Below are 22,737 nucleotides of genomic sequence, written 5' to 3' on the forward strand. Positions count from 1 at the left end.
TACTTCCCCCTCCCCCTGGCACTCTCTTCTATTTGCCAGCTAGGGAGCTGGGCTCTGCCAAGTCCAGCAGCCCCCAGTGGCAACCAGCAGCTCTGCAGCCCATTTCGGTAGAAGGAGAAAAGAAAATCCTGCACGGAACATTAATTCTGCACAAATTCTGCATAGCGCAGGTGTACAGAATTCCCCCAGGAGTATTATGTTCTAGATCAAAGTGTCTCCTGCTTGTGCTGTAGCGAAATATACAAGTGTAAAATTATACTACTCCTCAGTCTCTTATTACAATCTCATTCATCTACTTAACCTCAGGTTTCTCCAAATCTCTCTAAGCCTCTCATCCTTGCCATACAATGCAGTCTCTCTTGATCTTCTTGTTTCCCTACTATTCTAAGATGATGAAGAGAGTCACCATCCTTCCCTCAGAGACAAGTTTTTAATGGATGCCTGTTCTTCCCTACCAGGGAAAAAGATTCTAAACAGTTCTCTATCTTCACCCCACTATTTCCCTCGGGAAAGGGGGGTGAGGGAAGAGCATCTCTAGAGAAAACTGACTGCAACTCCCTGAACGTACATGAGTACATGCATATTGACTGGTGTTCCGTCTCAGACAGAACAAGAGTATGATGGATTTTGCTAAAGATCTGGAGACGAACACATCTCTCTCTCTCATATATTATACTACCAGGCAGGTACCAAAAAACAGACGCATTCAGTATTATCACATGCATATAAAAAATGTATAATGAGGACCAACATAATGAACAATCCTAAAATTCTTTTGGGGGATGGAGAAGTAGTGTCCACAGGTATACAGGAAAAATTCAAATTTAGAGGGTTTACCTGAAGAATGCATTCTACAGATTGAATTTTATTTAAAATTATTTCATTTTCAGTATTAAAGATTTGAAATTAGTCTAGCGCACTGCTGCTTCAGTAGCCAATTAGACAGATAAAGCCCAATGTTCTATTTCGCATGTTGTAATTAAGAATCCAATGTAGTCCATAACGTGAAAAGCAACTTAATTTGTTTTCAAGACCAGGAACATATCTTACATGGGTATTAAATTCTCTGAATACTGTTTTCTAGGGATGCAGATGTATGGATTGGTCATGTGTTACTTAGACTTGGCAAGTTTCAATACACATACTGAACAAAGTATCAGTTATTCGTTGCAACTGAAGTCTGCACAATCAGTTCAAAGTTTAGGACCATTTTCTTCCTTTTAGAAACCAAAATATCCTGGCAAAAACTGTTCTCAGTATGTGCTGACATCAGATACTGTCCAGTTTTTCCTAATCCTCAGTGTACATTAGGAAACTAGCTAAAAGATCTCTACAGCACAGATCAAACTCAGCACACACTAGCACTTAGAACAACCCAAGTACATGTTCCAAGGCAACAGACATATCACATCTTGCATCAGAATGGTCAAGAACCCAAGTGCTTTATTTTAAGGAGAGACATTAATCAGGCTCTGTGATGGGCCCAATACTTCAGTCCTTACTAGGCCAAAGCTCTCAAGTCAACCAGTAGATGTCGAGACTGATGTGACTGGAAATCCGAAAAAGAAGATGGAGAACCCTAGGGGGAAGGCAGAGGCTATAAAGGAAGAATAAAAGGATATTAGGAAGTTTAGACTCGAAATTAGACGAAGGTTTTTAACCATTAGGGTAGTGAAGTTCTGGAACAGCCTTCCAAGGGAAGTAGTGGGGGCAAAAGACTTATCCAGCTTTAAGACTAAGCTTGATAAGTATATGGAGGGGATGTTAGGATAGGATAGTTTAATTTGGGCAATTGATCTTGGATTATCACCAGATAAGTCTGCTCAATGGTCTGCGGGGAGATGTTGGATGGGATGGGAACTGAGTTACTGCAGAGAATTCCTTCTTGGCTGCTGGCTGGTGAGTCTTGCCCACATGCTCAGGGTTTAGCTGATCGCCATATTTGGGGTCGGGAAGGAATTTTCCTCCAGGGCGGATTGGCAGGGGCCCTGGAGGTTTTTCGCCTTCCCCTGCAGCGTGGGGCATGGGTCGCTTGCTGGTGGATTCTCTGCAGCTTGAGGTCTTCAAACCAATTTTGAGGATTTCAATAACTCAGTCCTGGGTTAGGGGTTGTTATAAAAGTGGATGGGTAGGGTTCTGTGGCCTGCCTTGTGCAGGAGGTCAGACTAGATGATCATATTGGTCCCTTCTGACCTATGAGTCTACGAGTCTATAAGATAGGCTGTCCTGGAGGGCTAATGTTTGAACCTAGGAACTGAGTACCTGGAAGAAATGCACCAGGATGCCAGATTGGTCAGAAATTACTTATCAGCAGGAGACATGGTATATCTTGTGAAGATGTTTTTTACCTAGGTTCTACTATACTAAACAAACCTTAGCTAGAGGTAGTTTATTATTTTTAATTAAAAAAAATAAACTCCCTTTTTGGACAACTATGCAAAAGCAAAACTCAAGTAAGATGAACAGAATTAATACAAAATAAAAATTAAAAGTTTCACTGATCATTAAGACCATGATTAAGTCTGAAACAATAAAGGCGACTGAATCGGAAGCTATAATCTGGTAGTCGGACTCCTGGATGCACATGAAGCTTTGCCTGGCTGAGGTAATAGGATGACTTTAAACCTTCCAAAAATATAGAATTAATTGAAGCATATCCTGTGAAAGTGTTATGACCAACTGAAAATATTGCTGGGGTAGAGAAAATGCTGTTTATACACCTCATAACTAGGGCTCTATGTCTGTCCCAGAGGTCGCAGAAGTCACGGATTCTGTGACTTTCTGTGACCTTCATGATTTCTGCAGTGGCCAGTGCAGCTGGCCCAGGGACAGCCCCCCCGCTGCAGTAGCCCCTCAGTCATTCCTCCAAGATTTAGTCAAGTGTATTTATAGTATAAGTCACAGACAGGTCATAGGCTGTGAATTTTTGTTGACTGCCTGTAATCTGTCCATGACTTACTAAAAATACCCATGACTAAATCATAGCCTTATTCATAACAGACAACTAAACCATATTATAGCATAAATGAAAACAGTAAGTCAAGACATCATAGTGGTTACAAGGAGCAAAACAAGACTTTACACATGCAGAACATAGGTAAATGTCCAAACTCCACAAAAGAACCACCACACAACTTTTACATACCAAGGAGGGCTCACAAAATGTATCCACTATTATCTTCTGACTTCTCCCTCCTCTCCCATGTTAATATATTATTTGGATCAGGTTAGAATAAATTAGATGCTTCAACTTATCTCACCATTTCGTTCAAGCAAGTGAGGGTCAGAATGTTTCTTGCCTATATCTGCAAAAGACCGAACCAGGGGGATCCGACTGCTGAATTTCTTCTCGTTCTGATGATGGTGTCTCTTGAGGAGAGCTTCTCTGACATGCTCTCTTATGGACTCATCCAGCTGACCAGAAGCAATCATGTTGTCCAACACCATATCTATCATGAGAAAAATACTTAAATCAAATCTAAGTTAAATATATGCATTCCCAACACCACCACATTAACTCACATCTGAAAAATCAGTAAAACTAATTCATGAAGAATCTTCAAGTTTATTTTCTTTGGCAAACTGTGTATCTAGATCCACTGAAAAGAAACCGCCAAGAATACTGCAGGCCAACAGTTCAAATCTATGCACTTTGAACAAATGTTTCTTTGGATCACTAAATAGTATTCTTTCCAAAATACACAGCATTTTAAAATACAAGGCCTATAGGAATAAATAGATTGTTGATCACTTAACAAAATATTATCTGTATTTCAACTTCCTACTTACTACAGCCTTCATTACAAAAAGCAATGATATATCAAATGAACACCACTCTTCATTGGAAAGCAGTGCAGTAGCAAAAACTAACACAAGCAAGGGTTTTAAGTACGAACTGGACAGAAATCTCTGTATAACAACATTAATTCTGGAGTTTCCTAATGTTTGAGCACTTGATTTTTAAACTTCTGTGTTCTTTCAACATAGTTTACTATATGAAATGGACTAGCCTAATCATTCAAATGCCTAAACTTTCTTTTTTTAAGTTGCCCAAAACTTCAAGATTCCTTACTGGGCTTTCCATTTCACATTTTTACAAAGAGTGAGGATGAAACGTAAACTGTGGCAAAACTAATCAATTTGCAAAATTTTGGTGGGTTTTTCGATATTTTTAAATCACATGAAAATCAGCCATGTTTCCAAAATACCTTAGATATAAACTGAGGAATGAAAATCTGCCTATATGGCTGTGTAAAACAGAAACCAGCATTTTCTTTTACTGACTAGTTTAAAGAATCTTGAAAGATTTCTAGGCCAATATCTTAAATTGCACAAACTCAGTAACACAAGATTTACCTGGAAGAAATCTGTATGACTCTGTTTATATAAAGACCTTTTTTTTACATTTTACCATTTCTAATAATGGTACTGAGCTCCCTAGTAAGGTTAAGAACTTCCATTTATATAGTACCTGTTGTATTAAAAGAGGATATAACGTTTTCCAAACAAAATAAACTATGCAGGGATCACTTTATCTATCTGCAGTCTCCTCTGAAAATAAACACAATGACAGCTTTACAGCACATAACACCACACACAGCAATCTATACTGGTTAAGACAGGAAGTCAAGTATATGTATCTAATTGAAAATGAAAAAGAATTGAAGTAGGCCAAAGATAATTACAGAAGACACTTGGGTTAACACTGTAGCTTTTATAAGAAAGTTCCCTGGGATCTTTAAAATGCCCACAATGTCTGAAATTTTAGTAATATTGTGACACTTTGGTACTCAGATGAAGTGAGTCCTGTAATGTTGTTTTAAAAAAAAATAGTCTTTAGGATATTCTATATATGTATCTGTTTCTCTTTCAGAGGAAACAAAGATTAATTAATATATTATTCCTACATGAAAATCCACTGCCATAGAATATTGCCCTGAACATCCTATTTAGTAAGTCTGTTTTAGCAAATCTAGATTAGACAAATAATACATCTTAAATTTTATTTATTTATACATTTAAACTGTGGAACTCATTGCCACAGGATGTCATTAAGGCCAAAAAATTAGCAATGTTCAAAAAGGGATTGGACATTTATATGAACAACAAGTATATCCAGCCAGCATTATAATAGATGATGATGATGATGATGATAAACTGGAAGAGATTAAACCTCATGATTCAAAGTTTAAACCAATTTCTAACTACTAGGGATTAAGAGCTTTTTTGTACCTTTCTCCAAAGCATCTGGTGCTGACCACTGTCAGAGACAAGAAACTGGACTAGATGGACCACAGGTCTGATCCAGTATGGCAACTCTTGTGAACCTATTTGTGATCTCATATTTCTTGGTCTTAGTTTTATTCATTTAAAACTGCCCAACCAGACTGCCCCTAACACAGGAAATGTTAGGTTTTGTGTGCACGTGTTGGATAGAGTGAGAGTGGCATGACCAATTTTAAAGGTACATCAAACTTAGATGAAGAGTATGAAAGAATGAGCAAAGGTCTGAACTGCACTGCAATTACAGTTCTGTAAACAGGAACAACCCTCACTCTGATGTACATACAGTACACATACCACATGCACACAAAATACTTTATACGTCAAAGTTATCCCACATCCTTTGTCTTTATTCTTAATATATGTAACTAAGTCCTGAGACAGGACTGTATTTAGAAACAAACTTTAGTCTGAGGTGGTTGTTGCTAGGGTTTCTCTTGGCAAGATGTCCTGCCCCTCCCTATAGCTCTGCAGCCTCAGAGAGATACTCAGCCTTTTATACTTTTGAATAGGAACCAATGAGACCCATTAAATCTGGTTGCAAGATGAGAAAACAGAACAGCTTTATGCCTCCACAAGAAGAAGTCAAAGACTGATATCCAGTCACTGAGACCCTGCAATGGAACTGGAAAATAGACTTGTGTGTCCAAATATTGATGATATTATGCATGTCTTTCAATATCTTCTAACTCAGCTTCTTTCAGTATTTACCAACTTTTTAAAAACATGACAAATACTTAAGATGACCTGGAAGGTAACTACAGTTATTTTGCACTAACATCACTGACAAATATAATCAGAGAAGAAAAAATCTGTAGAATTTATTTACTTCGAAAGTATGTAATAAATGCTCCCACTAAATAAGCTAAGAAAAGAGCTCAATACAAAGAGTAAAAGAGTAAAATTTTCAAAAGCTCCTAAGTCACTTAGGAGATTTTGAGAATTCTACTGAAAACTCTTTTCCCTCCCTCTTTTGGTACCCCATGATCCTGCTGGTGAGCAGTAAGTCCATTATGAGTCACAAAAATGCATCACTCAGTGAAATCACAGATACCAAGAAAATGGAATTAAGCAAGCCTGAAGGATCTTAAAATAAAAGCCACCTGCTACTGTGTGTGTGTGTGTGTGTGTGTGTGTGTGTGCGCGCGTGTGCGCAAAAAGTTTTCAAAGCTGTTTTTACATACTCAAAATTAGAGACTATTGAGACATTTTCAACATGCTACGTTAAATAATGTAAGTTCTATTTCAGCTCCTCTCTTACCATTTATAAAGTGAAAGTTTAAATCAAGCTGTGCAACAATGAACTATACTAATAGCAATAGCTAACACCAGCTGAATAGTGCTTAATAGTTTACAGCATGGCACTGTACATATTATCCCTCAAGTATCCTGATACATATTTACATTTCACCTGTAGAGACTAGTAGATGCATTTGTTGTCCAATCAAAGATTAGAATAAAGACAACTTAGGGAATGTCTACACAGAAAGAAAAACCAACGGCTGGCCCGTGCCAGCTGACTTGGACTCATGGGGCTCAGGCCGCAGAGCTGTTTCATTATTGTGTAGACTTCCAGGCTTGCACTGAAGCCTGGGCTCTAAGACCCTGCGAGGTGAGAGAGTCCCATAGTTCGGGCTCCAGCCTAGAAGTATACACAGCAACAAAACAGCCCCACAGTCCAAACTGCACGTGCCCGACTGAGCTGTCATGGGCCAGCCACAGGTGACTAGTTACTGTGGAGACAAACAGTATGTCCCAATGAGACTCCTCACGTGAGTGAAGTTTGCAGAATCAAATCTTAAAGACAAAGAAAACTGTCATGAATATAAAGACTAAACGTAAACTGCTTTTGTGTTTTTAAGTCACAAACTAGTGTAAACAAGCAAAAATTAAATCTTTCAAAAACTTCAAAACAACCTGCTATCTCATCTAGTGTGTTTGCTCTCATGTCCAACATGACTGTCCCATTTAGAATACAACTTCTCAATTCAAAGAGACTGTGCAGAGACAGAGTTGCCACATAAGGTTTGCTCCATCGATCACCGCCATCTTCAACATCTTCTTCAAATTTTAGCCACCTGAAATATAAATATATATTATGACATATGTACAGATTACTACTGAAGAGACTTTTTCTCTCCTTGCAATATGCTGCAAAACAAAAGCTAGATCCACCTGCATATATCATCTTTCATTTCTGCCTACACCCCTTTTCAGCCCCTGTGCACCGTGCTCAATCCTTCTACCTTAATGCATCCTCTATCACTCATTCCCATACTTGACTGCTTTTTTTCATGCCATTCCTTATGTCTGAAACGGCCCAGATCCACAAAAGGATGTAGGTGTCACAACACTGAATGCTCCAATGCCTAATGTGTGTAGAAAATCACTGGAACAACAATGGGATTCACACAGCCTGAGTTTGGTGCCTAGTTTCCCCACACAATGCTTGGGGAGAAAGAGCGGTCTAAGACTGGAATCGACAAAAGCCAACCTGTTAGGCCAGAAACTGCCTAAGCTATCCAATGGGAAGTAGTTACAGCACACACCTGGGACGTGGGAGACCAAGGTTCAATTCCCCCCTCAGCCTGAGGGAAAGAAAGGATTTGAACAGGAGTCTCCTATCTCTCAGGACAGCTGTGTCGTATTCTCATGTGCCTCTCACCCCTCTCCTGTTGAAGCTTTTCCATTTTGGATAAGTAGTCATGGAGCAGGTGGACTGGACCCTGGGTCTTCCAGACACCAGATGGGTGCCCCGATATCACAATATAGAGTCACTCATTCTCATCTCTCTATCATCTTTTTCTAAAAAGTTAAACTGCTTCAATAGGAGAGACCGATGAGACCCACGTCAGAATTCCCAGCAGCCCTGTGATTAGGGTCTTCCACATCCCAGGTGAGTGCTCTAACCACTGGGCTAACAGTTATAAGGGAGGCACTACAACCAGCTGAATTCAAAATGAGGCACAATGTGGTAGGCAAACTCAGAGCACACCTACTGGATCAGGTCCCACAATAGAGAGAGATGGGGGAATGAATGCTTATGTATTCTGCTTTATGGATCATGCTGGGGTTTAGGTGTGAGACAGTCACCTGGGCACCTAGAGTGAGGCACCGGTATGCATGCCCAGAGGTGGAAACTTATGTGCCTAAGGAAATTTCACCCTGAAAATTTAGGTGCCAAGTGAGTTTAGCTACCTATAAGGTTAAGCAGCTGCTGAGCAGGGGTTTTGTGGATTGCAGCAACACCTAAATCTGGGTGCCTAAGCACCTCTGTGAATCTGGCCCAACATCCCTCTGCCCAGTTACCAAGCATGATCAACCAAGACTGAGCATTCCCACACTCAGTTAATCTTTTAACTATATGATTTGTATCCATCAAACACAGACTGTAGGCTTTTGGAGTCAGGAACATGTCGAAAATATTTAGTTTATAAATCACTATGCATATCTATGATACTATACTAATAAATGGTTCATAAACTGTTAAAATTATTTAAACTGCAAAGTCAAAGTCAAGCACTCAAAAGTTAAGAAATCCCAGATTTACAGATGCCCATGCAATCTTAGTCCTGCCTTTTGGGTGTCCAAACTGTGCGTTGTGGAAAAGATAGTATGTGACCATGTAATTAAAGATATCAGATACTGAACACTATCACAATGCATAAGGAGGGGCAATTAAGGTTGCACAGGGCAACCATAAATCTGGCATATGCTAACTTTCAAGTACTTGACTTTGCAACCTAATTCACATTCTTTTAACGTAGTTTAGTATGTGTTATTACCTAGTTTGTGGTTGTTCTGTTTCTTGAAGGAAAAATACAATAAATTAGTATCAATGACTTCCCTTCCTTCCATTTTTGTTAACTTTCTGTCACAGCAAAACCAATACTACACAACTAGAACATCGTACTCACTGGTCAGTTAAACCTATACTGCAACACTACATTTAATCAACTTTAGGAAATAAAGTCAGCACAGCAACAATAAAGACCTTCAAGAAATTTTCTCCAGAGGTCTGGGTATATTTTCAATGACAGGCTCAGAGAATCAGACTTTCAGTTTTCATTAGTGTTATGTTAATTTGGAGGCAAGTTTCCTGCTTATTGACTTGAAAATTCTAACCTAAAATTGATTTCTGAGGACAAAGTAAACAAGATCAGTGGAAAAGATTACATGAAACAGATCTATGTTTGGTTCACCTGGCAGTTTCTTTCCATTCATATTCTTCCCCATCCTTGAAGTACAGTTCATCCATTTCAGTGAAGAGATCATGGGGAATGTGTTCTTCATCATCATCCTCAGTACCCAGGATAAACTGCACTCGTTGGGATGGGGTGTCTTGATGGGGAGGAAAGAAAGAAAGTAGTTTAGAAGGTAATACTTCTATTGAAATGCTAACATCTTGCAATAATTAAAACGTTATCCTCCCTCTCACAGCTGGAAACATGGAGTGTTGAAAATCTCTCATCAGAAGAGGATGGGGATAGTTTAAAAGCCAAATATAGTTTTCCAATAATGAGTTTCTGAAAACAAAAGGAGGAGGAGGAAAATAAGCTACTTCTATACTCTAGTTAACATACTTGCTTAAATATTTTTAAGCTTTTTGCCACAATTTCACACCAAGACAAACCTAAACAACAAAATTGGTAACATGAAAAAAAAGTCAAACACAAACTCAAAGGGAAAGACATCTTGGTCTCATACTTGAAAGCAAAATAGATCATATCTACTCTTTTCTCTTCAAAGCAAAACACAATTAGACAATGGACATTAAAAAGGAAAATAAGTCCCAGACAATAAATCACAGAACTATTATAACGGTTGTCCATTTCAACAGACAGAGGTAAGGGCTGCACCTGGGAGAATTTGGGTTGCTTGCATGAAAATTTTCCCTTCTTTGAAGGGATAGGTCCACAGATGCTCAGTGTGGGTAATCACCAGTCTCCAAGCTCTAGGGGGCAAAATCAAAGCTGACTGGAAAGCTGGGACTAGTCCCCACCTTCTGGAGGCTCCCTTAGTTTCAAGATGCTTCCAAAACTGGCCCCTCTGGACTATAAAACAAAAAAATAAATCTTTCATCATGCATCGGCACCTTGCAGAAATAATACTCAACATGAAGTGAACAAGAAAAGTTTAACTATAAGTTAAACAGATCTGCCTTTTTCAGGAAAGGCCAGATTTGGGGACCTCTCTTCAATGAAAAGAAAATTTTCAGGTAAGCAATCACAAATTCTCCCATCCTCTCTCACGGTTATGTCCACAGAACTTCAGTGTAGGATTTTCTCAACAGTCACAAAATTCCGAGGGAAGGAACAAAATGTCACAGAGAAAGGATTGGGCACTTATTCAGAATAGTCCTTTCTCAAGAAGCTGACCAAATGCTTCACTAATGCTACTTAGAATCAAACACATTGAGATACAAGAACAGAGCCAATATTCATAACTTCAAATACAAAAATGAAATACACATATAGACAGTATAATCAAAGCCAGCAAATTACCATCTTTCCATAGACACCTTACTTGATCTCCTTTGTACAAGATTTAGTGCAAATATAGGACCTTGGTTGCAACAATGATCTATACCAGGGGTCGGCAACCTGCGGAACATGAGCAGATTTTTACTGGCACGGTGCTGCCAGCCAGGGTCCTGGCCACCGCCCCCACTCAATCTGCTGCTTGCCTGAATGAACGGAACCCGAGGCCGGTAGTGGGTTGAGCGGGGCCGGCGTCTGGGACCCCAGATGGCAGACAATACCCCGGACTGGTGGCGGGCTGAGCCACTTCAGCCCTCCTCCAGTCTGGGATTCTGTCCACTGGTATAGTGTATTAAATTTCTCCCCATAGGAATGTGCTACTTGCAGAGCACCAGGACTGGCAGTCGTAAGCAGTACACCGTAAGTAGCACATTCCTACAGGGAGAAATTTAATATGCTACACTCGGGTAGGGAAGGCTGTGCTTCCCCAAACTGTCCCCTAGCAGCCCTATCCCACTTCCTGCTCCTTGACTGCCTCCCACATAAACCCTGGCCCATCCAACCCGCCCTCCCCCCCGCTCCTTGTCTCCTAATCACATCCTGCCAGGACCCCCTGCCCCGTGACTGCCCCCCTCGGAACTCCCCACCCATCCAACCACCCCTGCTCCTTTTCTCCTGACCGCCTCCTCCTGGGACCCCCCACTCCTATCCACTCCCCCGGGACCCCACCCTGCCATCCAAGCGCCCCTGCTCCCTGTCCCCTGACTGCCCCGACCCCATCCACACCCCTGACAGGCCCCCCAGGACTCCCACACCTATCCAACAAGCCCTGTTCCCCATCCCCTCACCATGGCACTCAGAGCATCAGGACAGGCAGCCATAAGTAGTCCATCATAAGTAGCACATTTCTATGGGGAGCAATTTAATACACTTCACCCGGCCCTGCTCAGCCCACTGATGGTCTGGAGTTCTCAGAATATGTTCTCATACCCCCTTATCAACAATTACACTACAATGAGCTTAAAAACTTGAAAACTCTGTATATTACAATAATCATTAAAAATGTATAATATTAATATCACACTCATTGATTGATCTAACCATTAAAATTTGCTGATTTACAGCTAAATAGAGCCATAATAATAGATTTGGTATATCTTTTTGCTTCCTAGGATGATAAATAAATCTATATAGGTATAGTGTAAGCAATTATACAGCTTAATATTTTTATTAATTTTACATTTTAGTACGTTAGAAAATGGTGAAAGATATATTGCTTATTTATTAGACAGTTAACTTATTGCTCATGACTTGTGTCAAGCAGCATTAGGATGGTAATGGGAATTTAATTAAATACACAGAAGTTAGATGCTTTTCCCTTGATTCATTCTTTACATAGAAAAGCAGCCTTTAACTCAAAGTTTTTGAAAGAGTCACAGATTCAGCATATTTTTTATTTAAATATTTTACAAAATTATAATAAGTTCAATACAAAATATGCTAAGCCTTAATTCAGATTTCATTTAACAGGTTTATTTTTAAAAATAAAAAAAATAAAATAAAACAAATTTAAATTTAAAAAAATCCAGTTTTTTTATATAAACAAACAAACAAAAATTTCCACCTTGGTTTGATGCCCTCCGTCTGCAACCCACAAGGAAGCGGAAGAGAAGGTGGTGAGAATTCCACAGTCAAAGGAACGGCTGCTGGTGCGGACTTTAGAAACACAGGCATGATCCTCCATCTGCACTCTATCCTTCTGGCTTCACTCCCCTCATGGAGATGAGGAGGAAACTGCTTGTGCCACACTCAGTTCTTTTCTAGTCCTGCCTGCCTCTTTTCCTGCTGAAGCAACCCCATCCAGCCTGGGCTGCATCTTGCACAGCACAGCTGGCCTATTCAATCTTGCTTGGCTCCCTTTCCTGCCCAGACTGGGCTACAAGGTTGTACCCACAGAGCTGGCTGAGCTCTCTAAGAGGGCATTCAATATGATTGGGGGAAATGAGGAAAATCAGGAGACACAGGCCTTTCCTTTTGGCTCTGATGTTTCCTCGTCCTAGCTCTCTCTTAGAAGCCTGAAGTGACAAACTCTTCAGAAGAGGAGTGGAGCAGAAGGGACAATCTCTACCAAAGTCAAACTTGGCCCTGAAATGGGGATTAGAGAAATTGGGACAAACTGTTAGTCTAACATTTTTAAATTAAGTTTGGAATTTCCCTCAAACACTCTGCAGCAAGACATTTGGACTGAGCCATTGGTCACTCTGGGGGCAGAAAAAAATCCAGGAAACTTCAGGAGGTGGGACACTCTCTTGCTTTTGGTCACTGTCAAATCTGGTTCTGCCCTCAAGCTGCAGACAGGATGAAGTACTCACTGGAATAGATCTGTGGACCTCAGCACAATGTGGCTGCCAGCACACTACAGGTAGCGTTGAATGATGCAACAAGGAAGAGCAACTCAAGATCACAAAACCTAAAGAGGACTCTTGACATGTGAACAATCTATAGATTTTTATGTCAAAAAGGACTATTATAATCATATAGTCTGACTTCCTGTATACTATAGGAAATAGATCTTCACCCAGAGATACCTGCACAGAGCCAAATAACTTGTGATTTAAATAGAGCACAGCCACAAAACCTTTGCCCACTATTAATTACCCTTAAATTGATCCCAGATATTTTCAAAGTAGAGAAAACAGAGCGCGGTTTAATAATCTAGATTAGCTATTGTTTGGAGTTTTTTCTTTAAACATGAAAAAGCCCCATAAGGCAGAATTTTCTTACCGTATGATGGAGATTCTCGCCCATCTTCTCTATCAGTTTCTTTCTCTTTTCTTCTTCTGTGATGCCTATGTCCACGATGCCTATGACGTCGACGGCCCTCCTTTCCAAATGGGACATGCACACCAATGTACACAGCTCTGTGGCCTATCAAGTAAGTATAAAAGGAAGCAATAAAAACGTATGAAGAACTATCCTACCCAGACTTACAATATTCTGTCAAAAATCCAAGAAACATACAAATACGTAGCATCTTTACATCACTAAAACCACTCTTCATTTTCCTCCTATCTGTTGCAGAGCTCAAAAAATCAGTGACTTAGAATCTTCCCCAGAATGGGTCAATATAGCAGTCTCTGCTCTTTCTTGTCATAATACAGAAGATCCAGTTACAGAACACATCAGCCTTTCATGTCAGAAAATTCAATCCTGATTCTCAACATAGGGATGCAGTTGAGATCACTGTGCCATATGCCAATGGAGGAGGCGGGGAGCGGGGCAGAAAAGTCAGAGAACCTCATGGTGCCCTCATTTTGCCAGGTGAGATGCATCACACCAGAATCCTGGCCACAACACTCCTGAGGCAGGGCTAGTGCAAGGACTGTTGACAATGTTCCTAAACAGGCATACTGAGAGCATTTCACCAGGTACCTATTTTCTTACTCAAGGTACACTGTGCAAAAGGTGGTTTTATCCATCACTCAGATTTTACAGTTAATTTTCTCTGATTGTGTCAATTCCCTGGAATTCTGAGCCCCATTTACAGTATAGCATTGGTGGCCTAATTTTCAGAGGCATCATTTAAACTAGTTACTTAAATATGGATTTGGGAGACTAATTTTAGGCAGCCAGGTTTGACAATATCCTGTAATATCAAACAGTCAATACAAAAACTACTTTTTCTTATTCCAAAAACATGTTAATGAAATTTAAATAAAGTATCCTCAAATCAAAGCATATGGGTCTTAAAAGGAATGAGGAAGCAAAGGAGGAAAAAAATAAATGCACTGCTGTAGCATTTATTGCCAATAGCAAGTTATTTTCAAACAATTGGAAATATTTTTTAATCTTTTCTTTTTTCCTGACTCAAAGCCCTATATATCAAGCCAATACAGGCAGCCTTGATGAAAGATGAAACTCTGCAAAATGTTCTGAATACACTCTTGATGAGAGACATATAATGGAATATTAACTATATGTAATACTCTTTTCAACTCCTTTTGAAACAATCTAATAAAAATAGTAAAAGGTAGCTAAATGCATGGGTGCTCACACAATGTTTCAGATCTTACTATAAGAGGTACTACAGAAGATTGCCTTTACAACAGAAACAGGAATTAATTCTTTTGCTGTTGAAGGTATGTAAACTCAGCAGATCAGTAAGAGCCAAAAAAGCACTATAAATATCAAATCCATTGTTAAAATAAAATCTAAAGACTCAAACATTTTTAATCTTTTCTTTTTACAGTACTGAATCAACATGTTCTTATTTTACAGGAACACGTTACCTTTGAGCTACAAACACTAGGGACTGAGAGCCATACACACAGATTTTCACTGTGCTGTAGGAGTGTCCACACAGTGAGTTACCACATGGCAAGGTGATGCACTGGAGACTCACATCTTAGCTTGCCACACAGTAACTCATTGTGTAGACAAGCTGGAAGTCGAGAAACCACGGAACAGGTGTTTGTCTGCCTTTTGAACCCTGGAGCATTAGTTATACATTATTTAGCAGATTATTTTATGGTTACACACTATTAGGATCGTCCACTATTTTTCTGCATCCAGTAGGATTTATCTTCTGTATTCTATACCCACTGCAGCCTTCTAAACTGCAGTCACAGTCACTGAGCACAGGCAACAAAGTTTGCAAATATCTATTCAACCACACAAATGCAGGGATTTGAACATGTAAACAGGCATCTCCATTATATACAGAAAATTTAAGTCTAAACACATGAAGTTTATTCAGAATGACTGAAGTGTCAACTGGATCTGATGGTGAAAATAACTACTGGCAACAATGAGGAAACAAATTTGATTTAATGTGGATGCATTAATGCAGCTTGATACAACATGGCTTATATGTAATTTCATTATGAAAACTTTTAGTTTACATTTTTACACAGTATATACTGATCCTATGATTGTGCACCGGCCCTCTCCTGTGTCAAAGTTAAAAAGACAACGGATCTGATAAACCAAAATTTATTATTGCTTTATGCTGCTAATTCCGTTGTCTTTTTAAAAAAAAATTGGCCAGCAAACAATCACAGGATCAGTGTATACTGTTTAAAAATGTAAACTAAAAGTTTTCATAATGACATTACATGTGAGCCATATTAATGTATTCATGTGAAAGTAAGTTTGTTGCCTCAGCTAGTGGCTTTTTATATATACAAAAAAACCCATTTGTCCTAACGCTGGTAATAATGATAGTATTAATTTAAAATATCTTGTTCATTTCACTGAAGAGGTGTGTGTGCATTTGCACTTTCCTTGGAAGAATTAAAAAAAAAAGTTCAAAAAATATTTAAAGACATATAGTAAAAGGGCTTTTAAGTGTGTGGCTCCAAAATACTGCCAGTCACAATAAGAAACAAAATATTTAACTATCAACCAGTATCATTTTTCTCAAGATTTTTTCCCACTCTAACAAATTACTTCAGTACTGTCATATCCAATATTTGTAGCAGCATGATAACTTTAATGATAGCATAATCTGTTGCCATAAAACGTATAGGCAGAGCTGGCTGGAAAGAGAGCTTTAGGAAAATTTAAACTTTTGAATGTAAAGTATTTGGGGGCTTTTTAATATGACAAAACATTTGAGGAGAGCAGATACTTTCTATTATTTTTTTCACTTAGATGAAAAAACAATTTTCCATCGAAAAAAGTTTCAATGGAAAATTTTCAAACAGCCCTAGTTACGGGGTAGGCTTTGTCATTTAGCCATTGTCTTCTGAAGAGGGCAGTGCTGGACTACCCATGAGCTCTCCAGTGCTGGAGAAAAAGCTCAGGCTATACTACCTTCAGCTCTCCAGTGCTGGAGAAAGGCTATACTACATCTACATTTGGAGTAAGCATGCAATTCCCAGCTGGCGTAGATGTATTCACGCTAGTTTTGATTTAGCTAGCATGCTAAAAGTAATAGTCTAGCTACGGTAGCATGGGCAGTGGCAGCATAGGTTAGCCACCCCAAGTAATTACTCACAGGGCCCAGGCAGGTCTGTAGTCTGGACAGTTAACCCATCCCACCGCTCACCGATGTCTGTGCCACTACAGCTGCACTATTTTTAGAGTGCTCAATGAGAGCTAGCAAGAGTATGATTACACAAGATGGAAATGACACCCCTAGCTCCAAGTATAGATGCAGCATTTGTGTGCAAGCTACTAACAGTATGCACTGTCTATTCTGCAGGCTGGTGCAGAAATGGGGCTGGTCAATGGCCACCTTCTCCCCTACCCTTTGAAAAGATGCACACAGAGCAAGCAGTCCTTATGTTCCACTGATAGCAGTTCTCCATGACTCTTTTGGGATAGACACAAAGAGAAGAAACCAAAAAGCAGCAGTTTTGGCTAAAGACAACGTCCAAAGGGATGTGGTTAAGAGGGTTTTACAAACTGAGTTTATGGCCAATGACCGCCCTGCACCTTTAATTAGGGGGGTGTTTAGCTGGCTGGCTGAATGAATGCAACAGTACTGTATGGCTGGGAGGGGAGGGAGGGAAGAGAGAGATGAAGAGTGCTGCAAAAGGGTCAGTGGGGGTCAGTGAGATCACTCCCTACGAATGCAGGATTTAAAAGGGGCAGTCCTGGACCTGAAACCTCCCTTTTACAAGGAGCAGTCTGAAGCAGGACCCACCCTGCTTCCCCTTCATGTGGTAAAATACCAGGTTTGATCAAGACCTGCTGTGGGCATTATGCTACCTGCCCTTTTTTAGGGGATGTGGGAAGGAATTTTTCCCTTACCACCATATTGGCTTGGGTGCAGTTGGTGTTTTTTCACATTCCCCACAGAGGGTTCAGGAAGGGCTCTGTTCATGCATGGCATGAAGAGCAGTAGGGCTGTCTGTTGCAACTCATTATTTAAGTGCAGAGCGGATGTCCAGTGCAGGTCCTCCATAGGAAAGGTATACAGTGACTGGATAAATGGCTTGGAAAGGGACTTAAAAAGAAGGGACTCCTATGATTGGTACGACAGGGAGCCAACCCCCCATTCCAATAGCCCACCTTAACCCTCCTGCGAGGGGGGCGGATAGTAAGGTCCTGGCAATGGATCTGCTGGAGGGACCTGAATGGAAAAAGAGGAGGAGCTGGTAAAAGCCCCCCAGGTAATTACGGAAAAAACATGGGATTGCCTGCACTGTACAATTTTATCTGTCAGGTAGTCCCAGACATCTAATAATAATGTTGTAGCCTGATTAAACCCATGTCAAATGTCTCCTGGCTATACCGAAAGGAGGCCAGACAAAAGAGCTCCTTCATGTCATAATGACAATTAAATTGATTGTTGCAACCAGCAACCCACAATATTTAGAAAGACTGTTTTATGAATGAAGTGACTTCTCCTTAGCAAAAAAAAATCAATTACATATACAGAAGGCACTCTTCTATTCTTTACAAAGATTTTCTAGTAAATAAAATAAGCAACATATTTTCTAAAAACCTGTTGCAAGTATGTTCAAACCCAAAAGTGTGTTAAAGCCTCAAAGTAAAGCAAAGTGATTCAGTGAGTTCAATTCTAGGTAGAGAATAGCACTGAGAAAACTATTTTAAGAATGTAGACAGCTGATTATATCAAGTAGCATCCTACTCCCCGCTTCTTCCCTATCCAAAGATAAAGGGAGAATGATTAAAGATGAAAGGTAAAGTTTCAATGCATGTGATAAACTCAGTTTCCAACAAGATAAAAAAAATCTAGTTGCATAGTATTATGTCCTCCAACAAACTGAATAAGGAGGAACACACTTATCTGTATCTCCTCAAAGAGATCTTGGAAAGTAATTTATTATAACAGCTAAGAAGGGGAAGAAATAGGAGTAACTATGAAGAATTTAAGAGTTTGAAGTTAAGTTACTTGCATCAATACATTCACCTATAGGCAATTACAAATTTAAAACCAACAATTCAGGTAGGAGTAAAAAGATATAATTGAATTATTAGATGACCTTCAAACCTCTACTCATACATACATCTGTACACAGTATTGCTGATCCCATCCAAGCTTGTTACAGAATTAGCTTAAACCAATAATCAACAGAATTAGTATAGTGCATGGCACTAAATTTAGTATACAAAACTCCAGAGATAATTGTTCATTTTAATCTAACATGACTTTATCCAAGCTTAGTTGCTGAAATCCTCCATGGGTATTTAGTACTTATGGTCATTATTAGTATGAATCAATTCAAACATATTTTAGAAGTCTGCTAAATGTTATCACATGCTTCTCATCAGGCTAAAAAATCAGTTTGCATAAAATAAAAATCTCAGTTTAATTAATAATACATACATAAACACAAAAGTCATTGCAAAAAAAAATAAGCTGCAGCTAATCTCAAAAGCCACTAGCAGGGAAAAGCTCAAAGTTGTAATAGAAAATGTGCTTTCCTCTAGCAATTAGTTTGGTAACAAAGAGCTTTACACATCGCATATTAGGCCCATATACTCAGATACTAAAAAACTTAGCATGGTATGGTTAAAAAAAAATAGGTAGTTTTACATTGAAGTTGATATATATACACAAAAAGGAATATTACCATTAAAAGCACTTAGCTAACGAAAGAACTAATGTATGATGTACTTGAATATTTATCTTGTTTCCTAAATGTATAACTCTACGTTCTCCTAACATAGTGCTTCCCAAAATAGCCGATGGATCCCCTGGGAAGATACTACATTAGTCTAGAAAGGCACAGAGTAGCCACAAGTTGGAGTCAGGGTAAGGAAAGCTGCAGGCCCTCAGATGCACAACTCACCACTACAAATATGCTGGCACGGGAAGTTTTTGAAACCCATCTTTCACTTCACCTTTCACTTCGTGCTCTTTCACTGGTGGTCTCCTGTACATTTAATCACAGGAGAAGCTCATATGTTGGTGAGCCTGTAGTTCCGCATGTAAGCTTTGGGGCACTTCTCTTACAACACAACTTTGAGAAGCTAGGAGGAACAGACAGAGGATGCAGCCAGGGGAGTGCAGCAAAAAAACTACAACAAAATTGAATAAAAACAGGGGGAAAGAGTCAAAAACAAGAAGAAAAAGGAAACTAGACAGAGACAGAAAAAGATAGGCTTAAAAAGTGGACGGAAAAGTAGATACTGAGCTCCAAGTGCTCCCCTTCAACCTTCACTCTAAAATGCACTGGAGTGCCACATGTTCCTTAAACTCTCACTTTGCACTACCAGGTGGAACTCAGGAATAATCTGAAGAGGTCTCATTTCTTGTTCATTTCTTTGTGCCAATTAGACTTAACAGAGTGTCCACCAAGCCATGCATACTACATAAAAAATGCAGTCTAATATTTTAATTAACCTTTGCCCAAGATTTCAGTAGTATTAACTTATACGTAAAATTTGAAGTTTACAGTAAAGCTTTTTTTCCCCCTTTCTAAATGAGAGGGACACAAAAAAAATCACTGTTAAGCAACCATATCACAGGTGACTTCACCAATTTCCTTCAAAAATCAAGTGCCCTTAAAGTAGTTACAAATACTTTTCATCTTCAAAGTTATAAGAAGATCGAATATAGGCTTTTAATAGATCTCTGGTGCTAACTTCAAGCATGGAGTTTCTGGGAGAGGAGCCAGCACTTGACATCTGCGGGCCCTTGTGTCTTCCATGATAGACAGAAGATGGCTGGGCTCAATCCTGCTGCTGAGGAACAGATTATATTGTGCAGTCTGCCTTTCTCTCCTGAAAGCTGCTAGGGAAAAAAAGGGCGTACCAGAGCTTATTTCTGCTGCTGTGGGGTAAGGGAACAAACATTAGAAACAGCCAGTTCAGTGAGAGACTCAGATCAATAATAATTTAAACTTGTTCTTAAATTAAGAAAAATTCTGGAGACAGAAAAGGGGAAGAGTTTTGAACGTTAACGCAAGATGCAATAATTGGGTTGAAATTGGAGTGTGGATTTGTAATTGTAAAACAAACCAATAAAATCTCCGCCTCCTCTCCCTGAAAAATATCAAGTTATCCAGTTCACCCAGTGATTATTATTAGCTAAGCCCAGCAATGCAGCACTAAGAATACAGAGGATGCCAACACATATACATCCCTTAGGGGTGTGCGCGCACGCGCACACACACACACACACACACACACACACACACTCTTGAACATTCCTGATTTGTCCATTCAAAAATAAATGGCTCCTGTTGAGCAGATTGGATGCAGCGGCTTGAGCCAGGTTAAGGCTTTATAAAGGGAGACAATCCTGAATGGGAGAGTTACCTTTTCTCTCCTCCATTATTTTTTATTTGTTTTCTATATTTTAGTTTTGTAAATTAATAGAGATTGAGCATGTTTTAAAAATGTAAGTATTTTTGTGCCTAAGGTTCTGTCTCACAAATTCTGAAAGCTGAGCATTATGTTAGCATAATTCTATTTAGAAATTTTATTCAATGAATTACCTATAGGGATTTTCTTTTTTTAAAGTCACAAACACAAGCAGGATCTCTGACCAGTTGAGCTACCAATGGGCTTTTTAAATCACCAGTTCTAAAGCTGAAGTACAAGGGTGAAATAATAAGGTAACTTTTAGGGGAAGCCATCATATAAGTAGGCTATAGAATCAAGTACAGATGTCCAATTTTTTCTGCAACAGTAGCAGTGGGAAAGGTGATCTCATGCCATGAAACTCTAGTCATAAAACTGAGTTTTAAGTCTTACATAAGAACAGCCATACTGGGTCAGAGCTATGGTCCATCTAGCCCAGTATCCGGTTTCTGACAGCAGCCAATGGCAGGTGTTTCACAGGGAATCAACACAGCAGGCAATCATTGAATGATCCATTCTGTCATCCACTCCCAGCCTCTGGCAATGAGAGACTAGGGACACCCAGATCATGGGGTTGCATCCCTGACCATCCTGGCTAATAGCCATTGTTGGACCTATCCTTCACAAACTTATCTAATTTCTTTTTGGAACCGTGTTATACTTATGGCCTTCACCCCGGCAAAGACTTCCACAGGTCAACTGTGTGTTGTGTGAAGAAGTACTTCCTATTTTGTTTGGTTTTAAACTGGCTGCTTATTAGTTTCATTGGGTTTTGGCTGGGGTCTTACAGGTCAGCATTTTCAACCTCAGTTTGTGGCCAAATAACTTGAGTAACTGTTAAAAAGGTATGTTTTGGTGTATTAAGTTGCAGCCAGTTTTCTTTCACAATAGGTATGACTTGTATTTATTGGCCAAAACTTTCAATATTATAAAAAAGCCAAAGCACATCAGTCACTTTAGCCAAAAAAAAGATTTTCAAGCTTCTCATGTCTCAATTACTGCAACATCCTTCTCTTTGGCCTTGACAAATGTAATCTTGTCCCAAACAAATCCATTCAGAATGCTGCTGCTAGGATCATTTTCCTAGCCCATCGCTTTAACCATTCCATACCTCTCCTTGCAACCCTCCACTGGCTCCTCCTCTGTCATATACAACATGAGCTGCTTGTATCCATTTTCAAGGCCTTTCACAGTCAATCCTCAACCTTACCCATCTTTTCTCATTCAATATTGAGCTGTTGACACTTGCCTCTGATCATCCACTTTTTAAAATGTGGAAACAAGCACCTTCATACTTTCTCCCATGCTGCCTCATAGGCTTGGGAGGACCTCCCTGTAAACATCTGCAAAGCGGCCTCATTATTCACCTTCAAATTCTTACTTAAAACTCTCTTTTGCAGAGACGTCTATAAAGAACTTGACAAGTTAGGTATCTGGTGTGCTAAGACTACTGGCTATCATGCTTACCGCTACTATCTCATTATTTCCTTGTACCCCCATTGGTCTCTATCCATCTATCTGTTGCCTATTGTCTTGTACATGGATTGTAAACTCCTTGGGGCAGGGACCTTCTTTTCTTTCTGTGTCTGTACAGTGCCTAATACAATGTGCTATGACTTGCCCATGATTAGGATTCCTAGGCACTATGTTAATAGCAATAACTTACCTTAAAACAACTCTGAAAGATATTCAT

At 39.5% G+C, this 22,737-nt stretch overlaps 1 protein-coding gene across 10 annotated transcripts in view; it reads right to left on the reverse strand.

The window, feature by feature from the left end:
* Positions 1-22,737, reverse strand: part of SLC4A7 (solute carrier family 4 member 7) — a 172,076-nt gene that overhangs the window by 59,844 nt on the left and 89,495 nt on the right. For 8 of the 10 annotated variants that reach the window (XM_050938308.1, XM_050938310.1, XM_050938309.1 and 5 more), the window contains 4 exons: positions 13,548-13,691; positions 9,486-9,624; positions 7,201-7,361; positions 3,261-3,449 (listed from right to left, as the gene is read on the reverse strand). In XM_050938308.1, the coding sequence (XP_050794265.1) occupies positions 3,261-3,449; positions 7,201-7,361; positions 9,486-9,624; positions 13,548-13,691 (633 nt within the window). The remainder of the gene's footprint in view (positions 1-3,260; positions 3,450-7,200; positions 7,362-9,485; positions 9,625-13,547; positions 13,692-22,737) is intronic. The other 2 variants (XM_050938307.1, XM_050938303.1) reach the window with 1 other exon arrangement.

The sequence above is a fragment of the Gopherus flavomarginatus genome, chromosome 2, assembly GCF_025201925.1.
Source record: "Gopherus flavomarginatus isolate rGopFla2 chromosome 2, rGopFla2.mat.asm, whole genome shotgun sequence".
Lineage (NCBI taxonomy): Eukaryota > Metazoa > Chordata > Testudines > Testudinidae > Gopherus > Gopherus flavomarginatus.